This window comes from Oncorhynchus gorbuscha, unplaced genomic scaffold (genome assembly GCF_021184085.1).
Source record: "Oncorhynchus gorbuscha isolate QuinsamMale2020 ecotype Even-year unplaced genomic scaffold, OgorEven_v1.0 Un_scaffold_499, whole genome shotgun sequence".
Taxonomy (NCBI): domain Eukaryota; kingdom Metazoa; phylum Chordata; class Actinopteri; order Salmoniformes; family Salmonidae; genus Oncorhynchus; species Oncorhynchus gorbuscha.
Genome location: NW_025745324.1, coordinates 575951 through 602090, shown reverse-complemented (window position 1 = coordinate 602090; position 26140 = coordinate 575951). Strand labels below are relative to the sequence as shown.

Here is a 26140-nt window from a genome sequence, read left to right as displayed (position 1 = left end):
TCTTGGTCACTTCCCTGACCAATGCCCTTCTCCCCCTATTGCTTAGTTTGGCCGGGTGGCCAGCTATAGGAAGAGTCTTGGTGGTTCCAAATGTCTTCCATTTAAAAATGATGAAGGCCACTGTGTTCTTAGAGACCTTCAATGCTGCAGACATTTTTTGGTACCCTTCCCCAGATCTGTGCCGAGGCACAATCCTGTCTCGGAGCTCTACAGACAATTCCTTCAACCTCATGGCTTGGGTTTGGCTCTGACATGCACTGTCATCTGTGGAAACTTATATAGACAGGTGTGTGCCTTGACAAATCATGTCCAATCAATTGAATTTACCACATGTGGACTCCAATCATGTTGTAGAAACATCTCAAGGATGATCAATGGAAGCAGGATGCACCTGAGCTCGATTTTGAGTCTCATAGCAAAATTACTTATGTAAATAAATTTTCAGTTTTTAATAAATGGTCAAACATTTCTAAAAAACGTTTTTTGCTGTGTCATAACGAGGTAGTGTGTAGATGGATGAGGAAAACAATTAATTTAATACATTTTAGAATAAGGCTATAAAGTAACAACATTTGGAAAAAGAGAAGAGGGCTGGATACTTTCTAAATGCCCTGTATACAGCAATAGTTGAATAGGATATGATATCCAAAAGTTATTTTGGCCTGTATGTAATAATACAAAAAAAACGTTCTGGGCTAATAATGTAAGAAATACCACCCCCCCCAAAAAAAAAAACAAATGGTGCAAAATTGCTTAGGATCTAGAAGCATAGCTTCCTTGTCTGTCTACGCCCCCTAATATGACTGTAAAAAACTACAAAGAATGTATTTAAAGTAATGGTGGCTGGTTTTGAGCTGAAACGAGAGAAAATGAAATCCGTCTTCGGAATGAAAAGTTGCATATTCACATTGAGTAGTCAGGCGACATACTTTATCTTGATACGTTATTAATAAATACATACTGTTCATTTTTCTATGTTTAACTGTCTAGAATATCCACTGTAATATGCATAGACCGCTGGCTAACTGACAAAGAATTTGAAGCTAACGTTGGCAAAACAACATTTTTACATTTAAAACTAGCTGGCTAGCTAGATTAATATGATTCACATATAGCTAGTTGATAATTATGAAGTTACAAGGTTGTGTTTGCACACCTGGATTGTACAATATTTGTGCATTATTATTATCGAAATTCTTCATGCTCTGTCAAGTTGTTTGTTGATCATTGCTAGAAAGACATTTTCAAGCTTTGCCATAGATTTCAAACCAATGTAAGTAAAATACTAACTAGGCCACTCGGGAAAATTCAATGTTGTCTTGGTAAGAAACTCAAGTGTATATTTGGCCTTGCATTTTAGGCTTTTGTCCTGCTGAAAGGTGAATTTGTCTCCCAGTGTCTGTTGGAAAGACAACCAGGATTTCCTTTAGGATTTCGCCTGTGCTTAGCTGTATTCCGTTTCTGTTTATCCCCAAAAACTCCCTAGTCCTTGCCGCAATGGGAGCTTACCCATAACATGATGCAGACACCACCTTGCTTGAAAATATGAAGAGTGGTACTTTGTATTTCAGGACAAAAAGTACATTTCTTTGCCACATATTTTGCAGTAATACTTAAGTGCCTTGTTGCAAAGAGGATGCATGTTTTGGAATATGTTTATTCTGTACAGGCGTCCTTCTTTTCACTCTGCCATGTAGGTTAGTATTGTGGAGTAACTACAATGTTGTTGATCCATCCTCAGTTCTCCTATCACAACCATTAAACTCTAACTGTTTTAAAATCTCCATTGGCCTCATGGTGAAATCCATGAGCTGTTTCCTTCCTCTGGAAATTGAGTTAGGAAGGACCACTGTATCTTTGTTGTGACTGGGTGTATTGATACACCATCCAAAGCCTAATTAATAACTTCACCATGCTCAAAGGAATATTCAGTGTCTGCTTTTGTATTTTTTTTTTTTTACAGATCTACCAATTGGCGCCCTTTTTTGCGAGCCATTGAAAAACCTCCCTGGTCTTTGTGGTTGAATCTGTGCTTGAAATCCACTACTTGATTGAGGGACCTTAAATATCATTTCATGTGTGGGGTACAGAGATGGGGTCGTCAATCAAAAATCATGTTAACCGCTATTATTGAACACAGAATGAGTCCATGCAAATTATGTGATTTGTTAAGAACATTTTTACTCCTGAATTTATTTAGGCTTGCCATAACGGACTGGAATACTTATTGACTCAAGACATTTCAGATTTCAATTGTTTATTCATTTTGGTAGTATGCATACTGACAAACACCCCTTGTGTTCAGAAGACGGTTCTAACTACGGTAAATAAGAGGCAGTGTAGCTGAGGTCAGGTGATGTGGGACTGAGGTATTATCGTCTACTCACCCTGACGCCCCGGACTCCCCACGGCAGACCAGACAGTGTGGAGGTTTAATAACTACTGTGTGACTGTTGGAACAATGAGCAGGCCCTCCTTTAGGGTTGACACAGCATTATAATCGCTACACATCACCAAGACTAACCCAACTGTGAAATATACTACAGAGAGAGGAAAAGAGGAAGGAATGGAGAGAGAAAGTGAGAAAGTATACTGTAGGTGTTCTAGGTGTGGACACAAAGGCATTTAATGCCAGAGAGAGAGAGATGAATGTGTAAGGATGTTTTAATTCAGGTAAGGTACTTGAACATTAGCATAAACATGTGGTGTATCTCCTCTACCCTTAATATAATGGATGAACAGAGTTTAAACCAGAGCCAGAGGGACCAGAGTAATGTGTCTCTGTCTTCTTCTTAGTAAACTCTTACTTGTGGGTCACATCAGGATAGCAGTCAACTGGGAACTCAGTAATTCTTCAGACAAGCAGCGCTCCCTGAAATGCCAGAGTCAGCGGGAACCCAGACTGACACAGTTTAAAGGGTACACTGTACACGACAGCAGAAATAGCAAAGGTGCTGCATTAGCAACATCTACAGGTAACCCTACTCTTAGATTTGACAATTAATTAGAAAAAAAAAACAACAGAAGTTTCCGATATGGTCGTGGATGCCTATTCTAGATTAATAAATTGTTCATGTCTGCAGTTGAACTTTTCTGGCACGCCAAGTTACAAAAGACTATATAAAGAATTGGGGAAAGTTGGACGAATAATTAATTTCTGGTGTTGTTCTGATCACAGCTGTAGTGTGATGTTGTCTGGCTGATTGCTGAGCAGCTGTGGATGCAGCTGTGAACCTCTCAGGCCTGCACCACAGATAAATCATCATCAACTACTACTGAATGACAACCCCAAGCTGCATGTGCTGAGGACATCTGAACATTGAGTGGGTGAGAGACTGAGGGAAGATTTCATAATGGGACATATCCATGCGCTTCATAGAACAAGCTGCATGGGCTGAGGACATCTGAACATTGAGTGGGTGAGAGACTGAGGGAAGATTCCATAATGGGACATATCCATGCACTTCATAGAACGGAGATGTATGAAAAGAACGTCGCTTCCAGAGGCAGTTTGGAAGTCGAGGGTCCTGTTCTGTGAACTTGTCTGGCCTACCACTTCGCGGGCTGAGCGGTTGTTGCTCCTAGACGGTTTCACTTCACAATAATAGCACTTACAGTTGACCGGGGCAGCTCTAACAGGGCAGAAATTTGATGAACTGACTTGTTGGAAAGGTGGCATCCTATGACGGTGCCACATTGAAAGTCACTGAGCTCTTCAGTATGGCCATTCTACTGTCAATGTTTGTCTATGGAGATTGCATGGCGGTGTGCTCGATTTTATACACCTGTCAGCAACGGGTGTGGCTGAAATAGCTGAATCCACTAATTTGAAGGGGTGTCCACATACTTTTGTATAAATAGTGTATATATAGTCTCTCACTGTAGCCCCACTTACCCCCGGTCTCTCCTCCCTCTTTCCCCCGGTCTCTCCCCCTCTCTCTCAGTCCCAGGTGGCTTTGACCTCTACCCCTCTCTCCCCCTGTCTCTGACCATCCTCTCCCCCACTGACAGGTCCAGATTCTGGCCAAGCGTCAGTGACCTTTCCTCCCCCACACTAGGGTCGTGCTGTTCGTGGCCTTTACAGCAGGTTAGGAACAGACAGGGGGAGAGAGGTCTTTACAGCAGGTTAGGAACAGACAGGGGAGAGAGGCCTTTACAGCAGGTTAGGAACAGACAGGGGGAGAGAGGCCTTTACAGCAGGTTAGGAACAGACAGGGGGAGAGAGGCCTTTACAGCAGGTTAGGAACAGACAGGGGAGAGAGGCCTTTACAGCAGGTTAGGAACAGACAGGGGAGAGAGGCCTTTACAGCAGGTTAGGAACAGACAGGGGGAGAGAGGCCTTTACAGCAGGTTAGGAACAGACAGGGGAGAGAGGCCTTTACAGCAGGTTAGGAACAGACAGGGGGAGAGAGGCCTTTACAGCAGGTTAGGAACAGACAGGGGGAGAGAGGCCTTTACAGCAGGTTAGGAACAGACAGGGGGAGAGAGGCCTTTACAGCAGGTTAGGAACAGACAGGGGGAGAGAGGCCTTTACAGCAGGTTAGGAACAGACAGGGGGAGAGAGGCCTTTACAGCAGGTTAGGAACAGACAGGGGGAGAGAGGCCTTTACAGCAGGTTAGGAACAGACAGGGGGAGAGAGGCCTTTACAGCAGGTTAGGAACAGAGAGGGGGAGAGAGGCCTTTACAACAGGTTAGGAACAGACAGGGGGAGAGATGCCTTTACAGCAGGTTAGGAACAGACAGGGGAGAGAGGCCTTTACAGCAGGTTAGGAACAGACAGGGGGAGAGAGGCTTTTACAGCAGGTTAGGAACAGACAGGGGAGAGAGGCCTTTACAGCAGGTTAGGAACAGACAGGGGGAGAGAGGCCTTTACAGCAGGTTAGGAACAGACAGGGGGAGAGAGGCCTTTACAGCAGGTTAGGAACAGACAGGGGGAGAGAGGCCTTTACAGCAGGTTAGGAACAGACAGGGGGAGAGAGGCCTTTACAGCAGGTTAGGAACAGACAGGGGAGAGAGGAGAAGTACTTTATGACAGAGAGGAATCATGTGGATATAGAGTACCATAAGAACATTATTTGAAATGTGTAAATACTAAGGCAGATTTTCTTCTGAGCGATAGATAAACACTATTAAGCAGTGGCATAGCCCTGTACCAGTTATGTTAGTGTCACCCCATGTCTCAGAGTAGAGGCAGACAGTGATAACCCTGAGCCACCACCAGACAGACAGACAGACAGACAGACTGTCTAGGGATCAAACCCACGTCTGGCCAGCCTCAGCAGATGTAATCTCTGACAGCGAGTTGCCCTGTCCCCTGCCTCAGATCACAGCAGGAAATGGACACCCTGAATATACTGCCCTATAAAAGGCAAAGTGCAGTATCTACAGTACATCAATTATTTTCTGACTTCAAATTCTTTTTCTGCCCAGACAGACACCAATTTTTGGTACTTCATGATATTCTAAATGTGTGGCTTGTTTGTTATCAGGAAAGTAAATACCACATGAATCAGATATTACACCTGGCCATTACAACAGATCAAAGATTTTTGTAAGGCAGTATAACGTTACTGGCCCCACGTACACATACAGTACATATGCATAAACACATAAAGGAGTGGGTTGGTAGCCAGGCAGAATTTAAAGAGGACGTTTTTATTCTTTACAACCAAATCTCTATTATTGATGTAAATCACATGTTATCGAAGGGTCCAGACACCTTTTTTTGTGATTTCACTTGTTTTTCAGAAACTTACCTCAAACATCAAATCACTTACTTATCCTCAATGTGTAGTATGGGCCCCTGAAATATCATTAACAAAGGCCTAAATACACCCAAATGCATCCTTTTAGAAACGGCCACACTCTCAGTATAGTGATTTAAAAAATATATATATTTCACCTTTATTTAACCAGGTAGGCTGATGCAGGTCTTTAGATGTTGTACACATGATTTTTATTTTATTTTTTTATTTTTTTTATTTCACCTTTATTTAACCAGGTAGGCTAGTTGAGAACAAGTTCTCATTTGCAACTGCGACCTGGCCAAGATAAAGCATAGCAGTGTGAACAGACAACACAGAGTTACACATGGAATAACCAATTAACAAGTCAATAACACAGTAGAAAAAAATGGACAGTCTATATACAATGTGTGCAAAAGGCATGAGGAGGTAGGCGAATAATACAATTTTGCAGATTAACACTGGAGTGATAAATGATCAGATGGTCATGTACAGGTAGAGATATTGGTGTGCAAAAGAGCAGAAAAATAAATAAATAAAAACAGTATAAAAACAGTATGGGAATGAGGTAGGTGAAAATGGGTGGGCTATTTTCCTATAGACTATGTACAGCTGCAGCGATCGGTTAGCTGCTCGGATAGCTGATGTTTGAAGTTGGTGAGGGAGATACAAGTCTCCAACTTCAGAGATTTTTGCAATTCGTTCCAGTCACAGGCAGCAGAGTACTGGAACGAAAGGCGGCCAAATGATGTGTTGGCTTTAGGGATGATCAGTGAGATACACCTGCTGGAGCGCGTGCTACGGATGGGTGTTGCCATCGTGACCAGTGAACTGAGATAAGGCGGAGCTTTACCTAGCATGGACTTGTAGATGACCTGGAGCCAGTGGGTCTGGCGACGAATATGTAGTGAGGGCCAGCCGACTAGAGCATACAAGTCGCAGTGGTGGGTGGTATAAGGTGCTTTAGTGACAAAACGGATGGCACTGTGATAGACTGTGTGTCATGTGTCATTCTGAACTTTATCCGCAACGTTATATTCCATTTTGGTGTGACTCGAGGGATACATCTCGGGCCATTCTACAGGTAACTGCCAAAATAAATGAAACACTTGAGTAAATGAGGGATACAAAGTATATTGAAAACAGGGGTTGCTTCCACACAGGAAGTTCCAGACATTTGTAGAATCTATGTCAAGGCCCAATGAAGCTGTTCTGGCTGCTTGTGGAGGTCCAACACCCTATTAAGACACTTTATGTTGGTGTTTCCTTTATTTTGGCAGTTACCTGTGGCAGCTACCTGTAGCAGCAGGCTACACAGAGAACGGAACAGCTGGTTAGGGGAAATGTCTCCAGCAATGTTCCCTCAAACTTTTTTCGCCACAGAGCAAATTTCAGGTCTGCTGAGCGCAAACTTCACTGAAGTTGGAGACTTATATCTCCCTCACTAACTTTAAGCATCAGCTATCTGAGCAGCTCACCGATCGTTGCAGCTGTACATAGTCCATCTGTAAATAGCCCAACCAACCAACTACATACCTCATCCCCATATTGTTTTTATATACTTTTCCTCTCTTTTGCACACCAGTATTTCTACTTGCACATCATCATCTGCACATCTATCACCCCAGTGTTCATTTGCTAAATTGTAATTACTTCGCTACTATGGCCTATTTATTTCCTTACCTCCTTACTTCATTTAAACTCACTGTATGTAGTTTTTCTATTGTGTTATTGACTGTACATTTGTTTATCCCATGTGTAACTCTGTTGTTGTTTTTGTCGCACTGCCTTGCTTTATCTTGGCCAGGTCGCAGTTGTAATTGAGAACTTGTTCTCAACTGGCCTACCTGGTTAAATAAAGGTGAAATAAAATAAAAAATAAATTAGAGCGCATGTTTACTGTGAACACTGAGACCTGTAGTAGCTTTAAGTTAGTTTTAACAGTGGTCAAGTAGGCTACTATGGACCATAATGTAGGCAGGGCTTGACATTAACCTGTTTATCCACTTGTCCTTTAGACAAGGAGGTGATTGAAAATGTTGTTTGATGCAAGAAACCACTTTACAAAATAAAATCCCTCATTATTCCCACACCATTATTACAGAGAATCAGATAAATTATGCTACCCTCTGCCTATTGGCAACTTAGCTTATTCAAGCCTCTCTCAAAATACAACACTGAGACAAAAAAAACGATTTACCTGACATTTTCAAAGATGTCTAGAAATGCAAATGTTTTGTGCTCTTGTAGGAAGCAATCACTCCTCCATTGCTAACTACAAATGATCAATAACTGGGCTAATTACTCACAAACTAGCAAAGGATATGAACATATTTACAAATGTGCACACGTCGCTAAATGTAGCTCTCACTTTGATCTCAAAACAAGCGCATTTCCTCACGATCGCTGATGCTGTAAAAACAGTCCAGTTCAAAGTAAATGGCACCGATCCATATATGGCAATCATCTATTTGCATATAGGCCTACTGCAGCTCTGATTGGTTATGGCACACTGGTCTGTGTAGATTACGGGTCTGAGTGGTGCCTGTCAATGCAATAGAATTCTACTCAGATGCCTTCTACAAAATCTCTTGCATAGTTAGTTTAGCAAACTAAGTCTTGCATAGTTTGTTTTCTTTCGGTATGTTGCATTGAAAGTGGCTAATATTGTGTTGATTCGATCACAGTTACCGCAGTATAGGGACATGTTGATAGTGTTAACTAATGGGGAAAACTCAAGAAAGTTGAGCGAAGCTCAATCTTGTGCTTCTTTGCACGGGCTGAGCGGCAGTCCCAGGGAGCTGTGCGCCCGCATGCAGCTAAGCGGGAACATGGTCTTAGCACAAAAGGGAATATAACGTTGCGGATGACACAATGTCATGTATACAACATGTAAAGACCTATATCATCATACTGAGAGTTTTGACATTTCTAAAAGGACGTCATGTTTGAAGGATACCTGAGAGAATGCCAAGAGTGTGCAAAGCTGTCATCAGGGCAAAGAGTGGCTACTTTGAAGACTCTCAAATCAAAATATATATTATATTTGAGAGTCTTCAAAGCAGCCACTCTTTGCCTTGATGACAGCTTTGCACACTCTTGGCATTCTCTCAGGTATCCTTCAAACATGACGTTTGGCATTGAGGCCAAGGAGTTCAATCTTGGTTTCACCAGACCAGTTTTGGCAAACTCCAAGCTGGCTGTCATGTGCCTTTTACTGAGAATTGGCTTCTGTCTGGCCACTCTACCATAAAGGCCTGATTGGTGGAGTGCTGCAGAAATGCTTGTCCTTCTGGAAGGTTCTCCCATTTCCACAGAGGAACTCTGGAGCTTTGTCAGAGTGAACATCGGGTTCTTGGTCACCTCCCTGACCAAGGCTCTTCTCCCCCGATTGCTCAGTTTGGCCGGGCGCCCAGCTCTAGGAAGAGTCTTGCTGGTTCCAAACATCTTCCATATAAGAATGATGGAGGCCACTGTGTTCTTGGGGACCTTCAATGCAGCAGAATGTATTTGGTACCCTTCCCCAGATTTGTGCCTCGATCCAATCCTGTCTCAGAGCTCCAAGGACAATTCCTTCAACCTCATGGCTTAGTTTTTGCTCTGACATGCACTGTCAACTTTGGGACCTTTCCAAATCATGTCCAATCAATTGAATTTACCACAGGTGGACTCCAATCAAGTTGTAGAAACATCAAGGATGATCATTGGAAACAGGATGCACATGAGCTCAATTTTGTGTCTCATAACAAAGGTCTGTATACTTACTATGTAAATAAGGTATTTTTTAATATATTTTTTGATACATTTGCAAAATTGTCTAAAAAACGGTTTCACCGTATTTTGTGTAGATTGAGAAAACATTTGAATTATATACATTTTAGAATAAGGCTAATGTAACAAAATGTCTGAATACTTTCCCAAATGCACTTTACATCAAAAATAGAGATCTGGTTTTAAAAAATCAAAAACTTGTCCTGTAGCCCTTTCCTGCAGTCAATGACCAACAGCACCCTCTTTGGCCTCATGGGTGGAATGTTACTGATATTTTCCATAATTGTATTATTAACAAAGGATTCCAATGTAAATCCAGTGTTTGTATGTCAAACAGCATAACCACAGAGCAGCATGGCCACAGACAGCAGCATGGCCACGGTCAGCAGCATGGCCACGGTCAGCAGCATGGCCACAGACAGCAGCATGGCAACGGTCAGCAGCATGGCCACAGACAGCAGCATGGCCACAGACAGCAGCATGGCCACGGACAGCAGCATGGCCACAGACAGCAGCATGGCCATGGTCAGCAGCATGGCCACAGACAGCAGCATGGCCACGGTCAGCAGCATGGCCACAGACAGCAGCATGGCCACAGACAGCAGCATGGCCACGGACAGCAGCATGGCCACGGTTCAGCAGCATGGCCACAGACAGCAGCATGGCCACAGACAGCAGCATGGCCACGGTCAGCAGCGTGGCCACAGACAGCAGCATGGCCACAGACAGCAGCATGGCCACAGACAGCAGCATGGCCACGGTCAGCAGCATGGCCACAGACAGCAGCATGGCCACGGTCAGCATCATGGCCACAGACAGCAGCATGGCCACGGTCAGCAGCATGGCCACAGACAGCAGCATGGCCATGGTCAGCAGCATGGCCACAGACAGCAGCATGGCCACGGTCAGCAGCATGGCCACTGACAGCAGCATGGCCACAGACAGCAGCATGTTCACTGACAGCAGCATGGCCACTGACAGCAGCATGGCCACAGACAGCAGCATGGCCACGGTCAGCAGCATGGCCACTGACAGCAGCATGGCCACAGACAGCAGCATGGCCACAGACAGCAGCATGGCCACAGACAGCAGCATGGCCACTGACAGCAGCATGGCCACAGACAGCAGCATGGCCACTGACAGCAGCATGGCCAATGACAGCAGCATGGCCACTGACAACAGCATGGTCACTGACAGACAGCATGGTCACTGACAGACAGCAGTATAACCATGGACAGCAGCATGGCCACTGACAGCAGCATGGCCACTGACAGCAGCATGGCCCCTGACAGACAGCAGTATAACCATGGACAGCAGCATGGCCACTGACAGCAGCATGGTCACTGACAGCAGCATGGCCACTGACAGACAGCAGTATAACCATGGACAGCAGCATGGCCACGGTCAGCAGCATGGCCACTGACAGCAGCATGGCCACAGACAGCAGCATGGCCACAGACAGCAGCATGGCCACAGACAGCAGCATGGCCACTGACAGCAGCATGGCCACAGACAGCAGCATGGCCACTGACAGCAGCATGGCCAATGACAGCAGCATGGCCACTGACAACAGCATGGTCACTGACAGACAGCATGGTCACTGACAGACAGCAGTATAACCATGGACAGCAGCATGGCCACTGACAGCAGCATGGCCACTGACAGCAGCATGGCCCCTGACAGACAGCAGTATAACCATGGACAGCAGCATGGCCACTGACAGCAGCATGGTCACTGACAGCAGCATGGCCACTGACAGACAGCAGTATAACCATGGACAGCAGCATGGCCACTGACAGCAGCATGGCCACTGACAGCAGCATGGCCACTGACAGCAGCATGGCCACTGACAGCAGCAGCATGTCAGTCCGGCGCCGACTGAGATGGCCGCCTCGCTTCGCGTTCCTAGGAAACTATGCAGTTTTTTGTTTTTTTACGTGTTATTTCTTACATTAGTACCCCAGGTCATCTTAGGTTTCATTACATACAGTCGAGAAGAACTACTGAATATAAGATCAGCGTCAACTCACCATCAGTACGACCAAGAATATGTTTTCCGCGACGCGGATCCTGTGTTCTGCCTTACAAACAGGACAACGGAATGGATCGCATGCAGCGACCCAAGGAAACGACTCCGAAAAAGAGGGAAACGCGGCGGTGTTCTGGTCAGACTCCGAAAAAGGGCACATCGCGCACCACTTCCCAGTATTCTTCTTGCCAATGTCCAGTCTCTCGACAACAAGGTTGATGAAATCCGAGCAAGGGTGGCATTCCAGAGGGACATCAGAGACTGCAACGTTCTTTGCTTTACGGAGACATGGCTTACTGGGAAAACGCTATCCAGGGCGGTGCAGCCAACGGGTTTCTCCACGCATCGCGCGGACAGAAACAAACATCTCTCTGGGAAGAAGAGTGGCGGGGGCGTATGCCTCATGACTAACGGGACATGGTGTGATGAAGGAAACATACAGGAACTCAGATCCTTCTGTTCACCTGATTTAGAATTCCTCACAATCAAATGTAGACCGCATTATCTTCCAAGAGAATTCTCTTCGATTATAATCACAGCCGTATATATCCCCCCCCCAAGCAGACACATCGATGGCTCTGAACGAACTTTATTTAACTCTTTGCAAACTGGAAAACATTTATCCGGAGGCTGCATTCATTGTAGCTGGGGATTTTAACAAAGCCAATCTGAAAACAAGACTCCCTAAATTTTATCAGCATATCGATTGCGCAACCAGGGGTGGTAAAACCTTGGATCATTGTTACTCTAACTTCCGCGACGCATATAAGGCCCTGCCCCGCCCCCCTTTCGGGAAAGCTGACCACGACTCCATTTTGCTGATCCCTGCCTACAGGCAGAAATTAAAACAAGAGGCTCCCACGCTGAGGTCTGTCCAATGCTGGTCAGACCAAGCTGACTCTACACTCCAAGACTGCTTCCATCACGTGGACTGGGACATGTTTCGTATTGCGTCAGATGGGAATATTGACGAATACGCTGATTCGGTGTGCGAGTTCATTAGAACGTGCGTCGAAGATGTCGTTCCCATAGCAACGATAAAAACATTCCCTAACCAGAAACCGTGGATTGATGGCAGCATTCGCGTGAAACTGAAAGCGCGAACCACTGCTTTTAATCAGGGCAAGGTGTCTGGCAACATGACTGAATACAAACAGTGCAGCTATTCCCTCCGTAAGGCTATTAAACAAGCTAAGCGTCAGTACAGAGACAAAGTGGAATCTCAATTCAATGGCTCAGACACAAGAGGCATGTGGCAGGGTCTACAGTCAATCACGGACTACAAGATGAAATCCAGCCCAGTCACGGACCAGGATGTCTTGCTCCCAGGCAGACTAAATAACTTTTTTGCCCGCTTTGAGGACAATACAGTGCCACTGACACGGCCTGCAACGGAAACATGCGGTCTCTCCTTCACTGCAGCCGAGGTGAGTAAGACATTTAAACGTGTTAACCCTCGCAAGGCTGCAGGCCCAGACGGCATCCCCAGCCGCGCCCTCAGAGCATGCGCAGACCAGCTGGCCGGTGTGTTTACGGACATATTCAATCAATCCCTATACCAGTCTGCTGTTCCCACATGCTTCAAGAGGGCCACCATTGTTCCTGTTCCCAAGAAAACTAAGGTAACTGAGCTAAACGACTACCGCCCCGTAGCACTCACTTCCGTCATCATGAAGTGCTTTGAGAGACTAGTCAAGGACCATATCACCTCCACCCTACCTGACACCCTAGATCCACTCCAATTTGCTTACCGCCCAAATAGGTCCACAGACGATGCAATCTCAACCACACTGCACACTGCCCTAACCCACCTGGACAAGAGAAATACCTATGTGAGAATGCTGTTCATCGACTACAGTTCGGCATTCAACACCATAGTACCCTCCAAGCTCGTCATCAAGCTCGAGACCCTGGGTCTCGACCCCGCCCTGTGCAACTGGGTACTGGACTTCCTGACGGGCCGCCCCCAGGTGGTGAGGGTAGGCAACAACATCTCCTCCCCGCTGATCCTCAACACGGGGGCCCCACAAGGGTGCGTTCTGAGCCCTCTCCTGTACTCCCTGTTCACCCACGACTGCGTGGCCACGCACGCCTCCAACTCAATCATCAAGTTTGCGGACGACACAACAGTGGTAGGCTTGATTACCAACAACGACAAGACGGCCTACAGGGAGGAGGTGAGGGCCCTCGGAGTGTGGTGTCAGGAAAATAACCTCACACTCAACGTCAACAAAACTAAGGAGATGATTGTGGACTTCAGGAAACAGCAGAGGGAACACCCCCCTATCCACATCGATGGAACAGTAGTGGAGAGGGTAGCTAGTTTTAAGTTCCTCGGCATACACATCACAGACAAACTGTATTGGTCCACTCACACTGACAGCGTCGTGAAGAAGGCGCAGCAGCGCCTATTCAACCTCAGGAGGCTGAAGAAATTCGGCTTGTCACCAAAAGCACTCACAAACTTCTACAGATGCACAATCGAGAGCATCCTGGCGGGCTGTATCACCGCCTGGTACGGCAACTGCTCCGCCCTCAACCGTAAGGCTCTCCAGAGGGTAGTGAGGACTGCACAACGCATCACCGGGGGCAAACTACCTGCCCTCCAGGACACCTACACCACCCGTTGTTACAGGAAGGCCATAAAGATCATCAAGGACATCAACCACCCGAACCACTGCCTGTTCACCCCGCTATCATCCAGAAGGCGAGGTCAGTACAGGTGCATCAAAGCTGGGACCGAGAGACTGAAAAACAGCTTTTATCTCAAGGCCATCAGACTGTTAAACAGCCACCACTAACACTGAGTGGCTGCTGCCAACACACTGTCATTGACACTGACCCAACTCCAGCCATAATAATGGGAATTGATGGGAAATGATGTAAATATATCACTAGCCACTTTAAACAATGCTACCTTATATAATGTTACTTACCCTACATTATTAATCTCATATGCATATGTATATACTGTACTCTACATCATCGACTGCATCCTTATGTAACACATGTATCACTAGCCACTTTAACTATGCCACTTTGTTTACTTCGTCTACACACTCATCTCATATGTATATACTGTACTCGATACCATCTACTGTATGCTGCTCTGTACCATCACTCATTCATATATCCTTATGTACATGTTCCTTATCCCCTTACACTGTGTATAAGACAGTAGTTTTGGAATTGTTAGTTAGATTACTTGTTGGTTATCACTGCATTGTCGGAACTAGAAGCACAAGCATTTCGCTACACTCGCATTAACATCTGCTAACCATGTGTATGTGACAAATAAAATTTGATTTGATTTTTTGATTTGACCACAGACAGCAGCATAACCATGGACAGCAGCATGACCACAGAGAGCAGCATGGTCACTGACAGCAGCATGGCCACTGACAGACAGCAGTATAACCATGGACAGCAGCATGGTCACTGACAGCAGCATGGCCACTGACAGCAGCATGGCCAATGACAGCAGCATGGCCACTGACAGCAGCATGGTCACTGACAGACAGCATGGTCACTGACAGACAGCAGTATAACCATGGACAGCAGCATGGCCAATGACAGCAGCATGGCCACTGACAGCAGCATGGTCACTGACAGACAGCAGTATAACCATGGACAGCAGCATGGCCACTGACAGCAGCATGGCCACAGACAGCAGCATGGCCACAGACAGCAGCATGGTCACTGACAGACAGCAGTATAACCATGGACAGCAGCATGGCCAATGACAGCAGCATGGCCACTGACAGCAGCATGGTCACTGACAGACAGCAGTATAACCATGGACAGCAGCATGGCCACTGACAGCAGCATGGCCACTGACAGCAGCATGGCCACAGACAGCAGCATGGCCACTGACAGCAGCATGGTCACTGACAGACAGCAGTATAACCACGGTCAGCAGCATGGCCACTGACAGCAGCATGGCCACAGACAGCAGCATGGCCACAGACAGCAGCATGGCCACAGACAGCAGCATGACAGCAGCATGGCCACTGACAGCAGCATGGCCACAGACAGCAGCATGGCCACTGACAGCAGCATGGCCACTGACAGCAGCATGGCCAATGACAGCAGCATGGTCACTGACAGCAGCATGGCCACTGACAGCAGCATGGCCACTGACAGCAGCATGGCCACAGACAGCAGCATGGCCACTGACAGCAGCATGGCCAATGACAGCAGCATGGCCACTGACAGCAGCATGGCCACAGACAGCAGCATGGCCACTGACAGCAGCATGGCCACCTGACAGCAGCATGGCCAATGACAGCAGCATGGCCACTGACAGCAGCATGGCCACTGACAGCAGCATGGCCACAGACAGCAGCATGGTCACTGACAGCAGCATGGTCACTGACAGCAGCATGGCCACTGACAGCAGCATGGCCACTGACAGCAGCATGGTCACTGACAGACAGCATGGTCACTGACAGACAGCAGTATAACCATGGACAGCAGCATGGTCACTGACAGCAGCATGGCCACTGACAGCAGCATGGCCAATGACAGCAGCATGGCCACTGACAGCAGCATGGTCACTGACAGACAGCATGGTCACTGACAGACAGCAGTATAACCATGGACAGCAGCATGGCCAATGACAGCAGCATGGCCACTGACAGCAGCATGGTCACTGACAGACAGCAGCATGGCCACTGACAGCAGCATGGCCACTGACAGCAGCATGGCCACTGACAGCAGCATGGCCACTGACAGACAGCAGTATAACCATGGACAGCAGCATGGCCACTGACAGCAGCATGGCCACTGACAGCAGCATGGCCACTGACAGACAGCAGTATAACCATGGACAGCAGCATGGCCACTGACAGCAGCATGGCCACTGACAGCAGCATGGCCACTGACAGACAGCAGTATAACCATGGACAGCAGCATGGCCACTGACAGCAGCATGGCCACTGACAGCAGCATGGCCCCTGACAGACAGCAGTATAACCATGGACAGCAGCATGGCCACTGACAGCAGCATGGCCACTGACAGCAGCATGGCCACTGACAGACAGCAGTATAACCATGGACAGCAGCATGGCCACTGACAGCAGCATGGCCACTGACAGCAGCATGGCCACTGACAGCAGCATGAACACAGACAGCAGCATAACCATGGACAGCAGCATGACCACAGAGAGCAGCATGGTCACTGACAGCAGCATGGCCACTGACAGACAGCAGTATAACCATGGACAGCAGCATGGCCACTGACAGCAGCATGACCACTGACAGCAGCATGGCCACTGACAGCAGCAATGCCAATGACAGCAGCATGGCCACTGACAGCAGCATGGCCACTGACAGCAGCATGGCCACAGACAGCAGCATGGCCACAGACAGCAGCAATGCCAATGACAGAAGCATGGCCACAGACAGCAGCAATGCCAATGACAGAAGCATGGCCACAGACAGCAGCAATGCCAATGACAGCAGCATGGCCACTGACAGCAGCATGGCCACTGACAGCAGCATGGCCACTGACAGCAGCATGACCACAGACAGCAGCATAACCATGGACAGCAGCATGACCACAGACAGCAGCATGGTCACAGACAGCAGCATGGCCACTGACAGACAGCAGTATAACCATGGACAGCAGCATGGCCACTGACAGCAGCATGGCCACTGACAGACAGCAGCATAACCATGGACAGCAGCATGGCCACTGACAGACAGCAGTATAACCATGGACAGCAGCATGGCCACTGACAGCAGCATGGCCACTGACAGACAGCAGCATAACCATGGACAGCAGCATGGCCACTGACAGACAGCAGTATAACCATGGACAGCAGCATGGCCACTGACAGCAGCATGGCCACTGACAGACAGCAGTATAACCATGGACAGAATCATGGCCACTGACAGCAGCATGGCCACTGACAGACAGCAGCATAACCATGGACAGCAGCATGGCCACTGACAGACAGCAGTATAACCATGGACAGCAGCATGGCCACTGACAGCAGCATGGCCACTGACAGACAGCAGCATAACCATGGACAGCAGCATGGCCACTGACAGACAGCAGTGTAACCATGGAGGGCAGCATGGCCACTGACAGCAGCATGGCCACTGACAGACAGCAGTATAACCATGGACAGAATCATGGCCACTGATATCAGCACTGACAGACAGCAGCATAACCATGGACAGCATCATGGCCACAGACAGCAGCACTGACAGACAGCAGCACAGACAGACAGCAGCACTGACAGACAGCAGCACTGACAGACAGCAGCACTGACAGACAGCAGCATGGCCACAGACAGCAGCACTGACAGACAGCAGCACAGACAGACAGCAGCACTGACAGACAGCAGCACTGACAGACAGCAGCATGGCCACAGACAGACAGCAGCATGGCCAGACAGCAGGCTGAGACTACAGACAGATTCCTAACACTGGTGACAGCTGGAGGTAGAGCTGTCTCGAAAAGGAGAGCACCCCTCACTCTCTATCCACAAATTCCCAAACATAGTGTTTGTATAATACACTAATGCTCTTATGTGCAAAGAAAGAAAACCACAGGAGCAGGATATCATTTTTTTGGGCCCAGCCCCGGTGGTTACATTTGTGGTGCGCATATCACAAACACTCTTTATCTGTGTTGTTATATTTCACAGCCTCTGCCCTGCCACAAATACATCATATCCCCTACCACACATACAAACACAGCCTCTCTCATATCACACACACATCCTCTCTCCCCTACTGGTCCACAGATCCAGCTGCAGCTTCAGTTAACAATCAGCACCACACAGCCAGAGCCCCTCACATTACATCTCATCTGAATGGCAGAGTGGGAGGGCTGCTACAAAGAAGGAGATGAGGAGGAGAGGAGACAGGAGAGAAGAAGGGATGAAGGAGGGATGACAGGAGGTAGATAATGAAGGATAGGGGATGACTTTGTGGCTTTGTGAAGATGCATGGAGCTCTGCCTATCTGCACTGCACCTATACTGCAGAATGACAAATAAACGAGAGGGATGGAGAGGGGGTGAGGAAGGGAAGGAAGGAAGGAGGGGTGAGGGAGGTGAGATTTAGAGAGAGAAATGGGATGGGAGAAAGAGACCTGTCTGGATCCAGGTCAGTGAATAAAGCAGCTGTGGTTGAAACACCTGACACTCTTCATTGTGTAGTCAGACACCTTGGCCCGTACATAATCCATAAATAATCCCCCTTGCAGGCCAGGACTGGTGATATGTAGCCTACAGGTGGGTCATTCCACCAATTCGGTGCCTTTTGAGAAGTGCAACTTGGTCCAAAAAAGTTTGATTTCACCTAATTTTAACATTCTGTCATAAAACATATGTGTTAAACTTAATAACAAAACATGTTTTCCCATCTCAAGAGGTTAAATTAAAAAAATGACCTTTAAGTGCCAAATAAAGTAACAGGGTTGACCGTAACATGGTTGACCGTAACATGGTTGACCGTAACAGGATTGACCGTAACAGGGTTGACCATAACAGGGTTGACCGTAACATGGTTGACCGTAACAGGGTTGACAGATTTCATCTTAAATCAGCCATAAATTCCCCATGTGCCGGGGGAATGGAAGCTTGTTGTGTGCAACAGGGATGTGCAATTGAATTAAAAAATATATAGAAATAGTTAAATAGATAAAACTATTTTGGCCTGTCTATCTATGGGTAACAGGGTTGATATGTTCCTCTTGACCCACTCAGTTTTGCAACAGAAAACACCAGCAAATGGGCAGCAAGAATAGAACCAGCTCACCTGCTTTTACACTATGATTTGACTATTAGATGTTCAGTGTTACTTTTGAAAAATGTTTAAAAAGGAATAGTTTCACCATATTCAAACGAGAGTTCAGTTCACATAACAGGGGTGAACGTACAATAAGGCACAGACTAATCAGACTATTAAATGAATCCCAAATCACATGAAATTAAACATTATATTCAGAAATAACTTTGTCAAAGCAAAAAAATAACTAGGGCTTTACAGTGATGGTGAAACTTTGAGAAATTTGGGGGTTAAGTAGATTAAAATAATTTATTCATATTAAAAATATGATATATTGAATTCCTACATTAAAGGGCACTTCATTTAATATAACAGGCTTTTAAAATTCCATATTGGTGCACAATTAATACTTAAAATATCAAAGGGACGCAAAAGGGACTAATTTCGTGGAACGACCCAAATACTGATTCTCTATCAAACCTCATGTTTACTGCTAGGCTGTATTCATATCATACAGCTTCAGGAGATGATTCAGATTAATACAAAGATATACTGTAAGTACATGGAAAGAGAGGGGGTGAGGGACTACTGAAATGGAGAGAGAGAATGAAAGTGCGGGGAGAGAGAGAGAGAGAGAGAGAGAGAGTAGAGAAAGGTGGACAGATCCAGTCAGAAGAGAAGTCATGTGACTCACCGAGACATGTCCCGTCCATCTCTTCATAGCCCAGGCTACAGACACACTTCCCCAAAGGCACCAGCCAGTCACCGTCGGCGCCGCAGTACAGTTTGGGAGTGTCCCTCTCCTCGGCATGCTCCACACACACTCCCCTGACTTCCACCAGGGAGGAGGAGTCGACCCGGGGCACGGTGTCAGGGAAGGAGGCCAGGTTCCTCAGGGTGAAGGGACACTTCTTATAGTACACCCTGACTGAGACCAGGGCGATGCACGCCCCAATGTCCTGGAACGCCAGGTAGAAACCCTTCCTGGAGATAGGACCCACTTCCCGAACCTATAGAAAACAATGTGGATCAATAAAGCTAACTGAATTGAACTTTATTAAATGGATGGTCACATGTATTTCCCAACAACATGTCCCTAGTATGCAGCGCCTAAACAATTGTCCCTTGTGGGATAAATCAAATAACATGGGCAGCATTCTGTTTCTGCTCTCTTGTCAACTCCTTATGGAATTACCATGCCAAATAATAGGAGTCGGCAAGAGGGCAGAAAAAGACTGGCACCCAGGCTACAAGTCACATATTATTGAATTGAGTTAATTGAGGCGATGGACCTCAGTGTTGAGCTTCAGAATGCGGTCTCCCAGGTCCATCTGGGTGAAGCTCTCGTCGGCTGCAATGGTGTCAATCTTGGTGTACTGGGCGGGTTTGAACTTGACCCCGTGGGACTCGTCTGTCTCATAGTAGAAAAGGTTGAAGGTCTCCTTGCAGGTCCCAGATACCCAGGGGATGGAGTTACAGTCTCTCAGAGTGAACCGCAGCTCCACGTACACCTTGCAAAAATAATAAACGAAGTAAAGTAGCTAATGTTTTATTCAAAGCCATTTACAGGAAATGCAGTTGGTTAATATGTGGCCCATGCGGGAACTGAACCTGCAACCCAGGTGTTATCAGCACCATGTTCCAACCCATGCGCAAGAACCCCTACCCACCTTCTGTGCTGCCTGGCGGAAGATCCAATTGGAGCGTAGCCAGTTGTTCTGGTTGGGTTCCATCACGTGACACACCTGGAAGGTATGGATGGGACGGTTGTGTTCATCCATCTCTGTTATAGCATCCCACTGGAGAGGAGAGGAGGAGGAAGAGAGGTGAGGAAGAAAACAAAAAAAAATGACTGTTAGTGAGCTGCTAAAGTACTATAGATACACTATACAGTATATACAAAAGCATGTGGAGACCCCTTTAAATCAGTGGATTTGGCTATTTCAGCCAAACCCGTTGCTGACAGGTGAATAAAATTGAGCACCAAGCTATACAATCTACATAGACTAACATTGGCAGTGGAATGGCATCTCTGAAGAACACAGTGACTTTCAACCTGGCACCGTCATAGGATGCCACCTTTCTAGTTCGTCAAATTTCTGCCCTACTAGAGCTGACCCAGTCAACTGTAAGTGCTGTTACCGTGAAGTGGAAACATCTAGGAGCAACAACGGCTCAGTCGTGAAGTGGTAGGCCACACAAGCTCACAGAACAGGACCACCGAGTGATAAAGCGTGCAGCGCATAAAAATTGTCTGTCCTCGGGTTGCAACACTCACTACCGAGTTCCAAACTGCCTCTGGAAGCAACGTCAGCACAAGAACTGTTTGTGTGTTTCCATGGCCCGAGCAGCCGCACACAAGCCTAAGATCACCATGCGCAGTGCCAAGCGTCGGCTGGAGTGGTGTAAAGCTCGCCACCATTGGACTCTGGAGCAGTAGGAATACATTCTCTGGAGTGATGAATCATGCGTCCCCATCTGGCGGTCCGACGGACGAATCTGGGTTTGGCGGATGCCAGGAGAACACTACCTGCCCGAATTCATAGTACCAACTGTAAAGTTTGGTGGAGGAGGAATAATGGTCTTGGGCTGTTTTTCATGGTTTGGGCTAGGCCCCTTAGTTCCAGTGAAAGGAAATCTTAACACTACAACATACAATGCCATTCTATATGATTCTGGGGGGGAGGCCCTATCCTGTTTCAAAATAACAATGCCCCCATGCACAAAGCGAGTACCATACAGAAATGGTTTGTCAACATCGGTGTGAAAGAACTTGATTGGCCTGCACAAAGCCCTAACCTCAACCCAATGGAAAACCTTTGGGATGAAGTGGAACGCTGACAGTGAGCCAGGCCTAATCGGCCAACATCAACGCATGACCTCACTAATTCTCTTGTGGCTGAATGGAAGCAAGTCCCCGCAGCAATATTCCAACATCTCGTGGAGAGCCTTCCCAGAAGAGTGGAGGTTGTTATAGCATCAAAGGGGGGACCAACTCCATATTAATGCCCATGATTTTGGATTGACTTTTGGAATGACCTTTGGATCATCTAGTGATATCGCTAAAAGCAGCTCAACATTACAAAATAAAAGAGAGGAACAGGACCGTTAATAACAATTCAAACCTCACTTGAACCCACCACTAACCACCTGTATCCCACCTCTGTGACTCCCAGGTCATGTGACAAGGGTGACAGCCCTGTAAGTGCTTCATGAGGTCAGCAGGCCACCTGCCTCTGTGTTTTTGGAATAGAAGTCTATTGGAGGTGTTTAGCCCTGACCTCTGGCTCTACCCTCTATTACACTGACACGCACACAGTGTGACAGCTGTAGAGTGACCATGGATCATCTAACACCAAGCTCCCAGAATCAAATTACCTGCTGAGGAAAATGGTTTTAAATCAGCTCAACAACAACACAATAGCTGCCCTTCAGTCTAGACACATCAATCAACAATATGACTCTGACCTCTGTATGCACTTTGACCTCCACATACCCTTTGTCCTTGGGCAGTTCATCTTACTCAAAAGTGTTTGTCACGATTGTCGTATGAGTGAGACCAAGGCGCAGCGTGGTATGCGTACATTCTCTTTTAATGAATGAAACACTTAACAAACACAACAAACTAAAAGCTATACAAATTAGTGCAGACAGGCAACTAAACATAGTCAAGATCCCACCACACAAATGTGGGAAATGGCTACCTAAATACAATCAGAGACAACAAACACCTCTCTGATTGGGAACCATATCAGGCCAACATAAACATACAAAAACCCATAGACATACAAAAACTAGAGTACCCATCCTAGTCACACCCTGACCTAACCAAAATATATAGAAAAACTAGAGTACCCATCCTAGTCACACCCTGACCTAACCAAAATATATAGAAAAACTAGAGTACCCATCCTAGTCACACCTTGACCTAACCAAAATATATAGAAAAACTAGAGTACCCATCCTAGTCACACCCTGACCTAACCAAAATATATAGAAAAACTAGAGTACCCATCCTAGTCACACCCTGACCTAACCAAAATATATAGAAAAACTAGAGTACCCATCCTAGTCACACCCTGACCTAACCAAAATATATAGAAAAACTAGAGTACCCATCCTAGTCACACCCTGACCTAACCAAAATATATAGAAAACAGAGATATCTAAATTCAGTGCGTGACAGTGTTGCATTGAAATAAGAAGTATTTGCAAGGAATAGATGGTATATTGTCACTCCCAGCCCTGTCTCCTCAACCAACAAAATCCGCAAGTGTCTAATGTATAAAAATTAAAAACACAACCGTACCAAGTATAGAGAAGAACCCCCCCCCTCCTTCTCTCCCCGACTCACTCACTCTGTCACCCCACCTCTCTTCTCCCTTTCCTTTCCCCCTCTCCACCTCTTTCCTCCTTCTCTCCCCGACTCACTCACTCTGTCACCCCACCTCTCTTCTCCCTTTCCTTTCCCCCTCTCCACCTCTTTCCCCCCCTCTCCACCTCTCTTCTCCCCTTTCTCCACCTTTCCCCCTCTCCACCTCCCTCCTTTCTTTCTCCACCTCTTTTTCCCCTCTCCACCTCTCTTCTCCCTTTCCTTTCCCCCTCTCCACCTCCACCTTTTCCCCCTCTCTCCACCTCTCTTCTCCCTTTCCTTTCCCCCTCTCCACCTCTTTCCCCCTCCACCTCTTTCCCCCTCCCCCTCTCCACCTCTTTCCCCCTCTCCACCTCTTTCCCCCTCTCCACCTCTTTCCCCCTCTCCACCTCCTCTTTCCCCCTCTCCCCCTCTTTTCTCCCACCTTTCCTTTCCCCCCTCTCCACCTCTTTCCCCCTCTCCACCTCTTTCCACCTCCCCCTCTCCACCTCTCTCCACCTCCCCCTCTCCACCTCTTTCCCCTCTCCCACCTCTTTCCCCCTCTCCCCCTCTCCACCTTTTCCCCCTCCACCTCTTTCCCCCTCTTCTTTCCCCCTCTCCACCTCTTTCCCCCTCCACCTCTTTCCCCCTCTCCACCTCTTTCCCCTCTCCACCTCCCCCTTTCTTTCCCCTCTCCACCTCTTTTCCCCCTCTTTCCCCCTCTCCACCTCTTTCCCCTCTCCACCTCTTTCCCCTCTCCACCTCTTTCCCCTCTCCACCTCTTTCCCCCTCTCCACCTCTTTCTTTCCCCTCTCCACCTCTTTCCCCTTCCACCTCCCCCTCTCCACCTCTTTCCCCCTCTCCACCTCTTTCCCCTCTCCACCTCTTTCCCCCTCTCCACCTCTTTCCCCTCTCTTTCCACCTCTCCCCTTTCTTTCCCCCTCTCCCCTCTCCACCTCTTTCCCCTCTCCACCTCTTTCCCCCTCCACCTCTCCCTCTCCCACCTCTTTCCCCCTCTCCACCTCTTTCCCCCTCTCCACCTCTTTCCCCTCCACCTCCCCCCTCTCCACCTCTTTCCCCTCTCCCCCTCTCCAGCTCTTTCCCCCATCTCTCCACCTCTTTCCCCCTCTCCACCTCTTTCCCCTCTCCACCTCCTTCCCCCTCTCCACCTCTTTCCCCTCTCCCCTCTCCACCTCTTTCCCCTCTCCACCTCTTTCCCCCTCTCCACCTCCTTCCCCCTCCCCCTCCCACCTCTTTCCCCTCTCCACCTCTTTCCCCTCTCCACCTCTTTCCCCTCTCCACCTCTTTCCCCTCTCCACCTCTTTCCCCTCTCCACCTCTTTCCCCTCTCCACCTCTTTCCCCTCTCCACCTCTTTCCTCCTTCCCCCTCCTCTGACGTTTCTACCAGTCTAATTAATAAGTGGGAAGAACAGAAGCTCTTTATTAGCAGACTATGGAAAGTTGGGGAAAGAAGATGCTAATTTGAGCCAATTATTTCACTGATAATAAGTAGTTTTGAACTTATCTAAACACTACCTACCAACAGGAGAACCGTAATCACATCCTAATGGTTAGTTATACGGACTCATTATCCTTTTAATGACATGTTTTAATTCAATCTAAAAGACAACACATTTTAATCTATTTCTCCCTCAAGGTTTCACAGTAATAATAATGTAATTAAAACAAATGGATTTTGATTAAGTATTATATTGCCTAATATGCTTCATGTTGTATTGTTTTGCTGTGAATTCTGAAAGGATCCCAACACACCCACCCATCTACAACTCTCTCCTTTTGTGTCACCCAGATTGTACATACAGGTGTCAAAATATCAAACATTATTTCACAACTAGAATTACACCAGTGATACAAATGGACTGACATGTCTTTGCACTTAACCCATCAAAATGTATTAAATGAAATAAAGAGATAGTCAGTAAGCATAAAAGCTGTGACACACTTCTAGATCACGCATTGGAGTTTTCCTACACCGCCACAGTAAGGTATGAAAATGCTTTATATCCTGGCCAGTTGTTTAGTGGGTGATCATTACAACACGTTGGGGAATAATCAGAATTAGTTGGTAACATAGGTAAGATGTTTTATATTCATCATATGTTTGTAAGTTACTTCTCATCAGAATGTGTTTGTATAATACTGTGACAGGGTTGCAGTATCTGTTCTATGTCAAGACTAAGTTGCTTGGGCCGGAGAGAGGGGAGAGGTCAAGCGTGTATCTCTTGGCTCCACAATGTCTGTGTGCCAGTCAATGTGTCTCTGTGATCTTGTCAAGATAGGATGGATTTGATATATGGCTGTTGATATGGAGTATTTGTTTATGGTTCTGAGTTTGAGAAAATAGCATAGTTTAGGAGACAAAGCTGAACGATAAATTATGCCTATGCTGTCTCACTATGTGTGTCTCTGCTATAAAGGATCTCAGTTGCAATGACTCTCAGAGAATTCATGGATAGTCACTGAATTGATCTGAGAGTCACT

General features: G+C 46.9%; 1 protein-coding gene across 1 annotated transcript in view; it reads right to left on the bottom strand.

Moving 5' to 3' along the window:
- LOC124018380 (ephrin type-A receptor 6-like) overlaps positions 1-26140 on the bottom strand; it is a 194463-nt gene that overhangs the window by 68547 nt on the left and 99776 nt on the right. Inside the window, exons 3-5 of the mRNA XM_046333669.1 lie at positions 20958-21086; positions 20580-20798; positions 19982-20297 (exon numbers count right to left, since the gene is read on the bottom strand). Coding sequence (XP_046189625.1) covers positions 19982-20297; positions 20580-20798; positions 20958-21086 — 664 coding nt within the window. The remainder of the gene's footprint in view (positions 1-19981; positions 20298-20579; positions 20799-20957; positions 21087-26140) is intronic.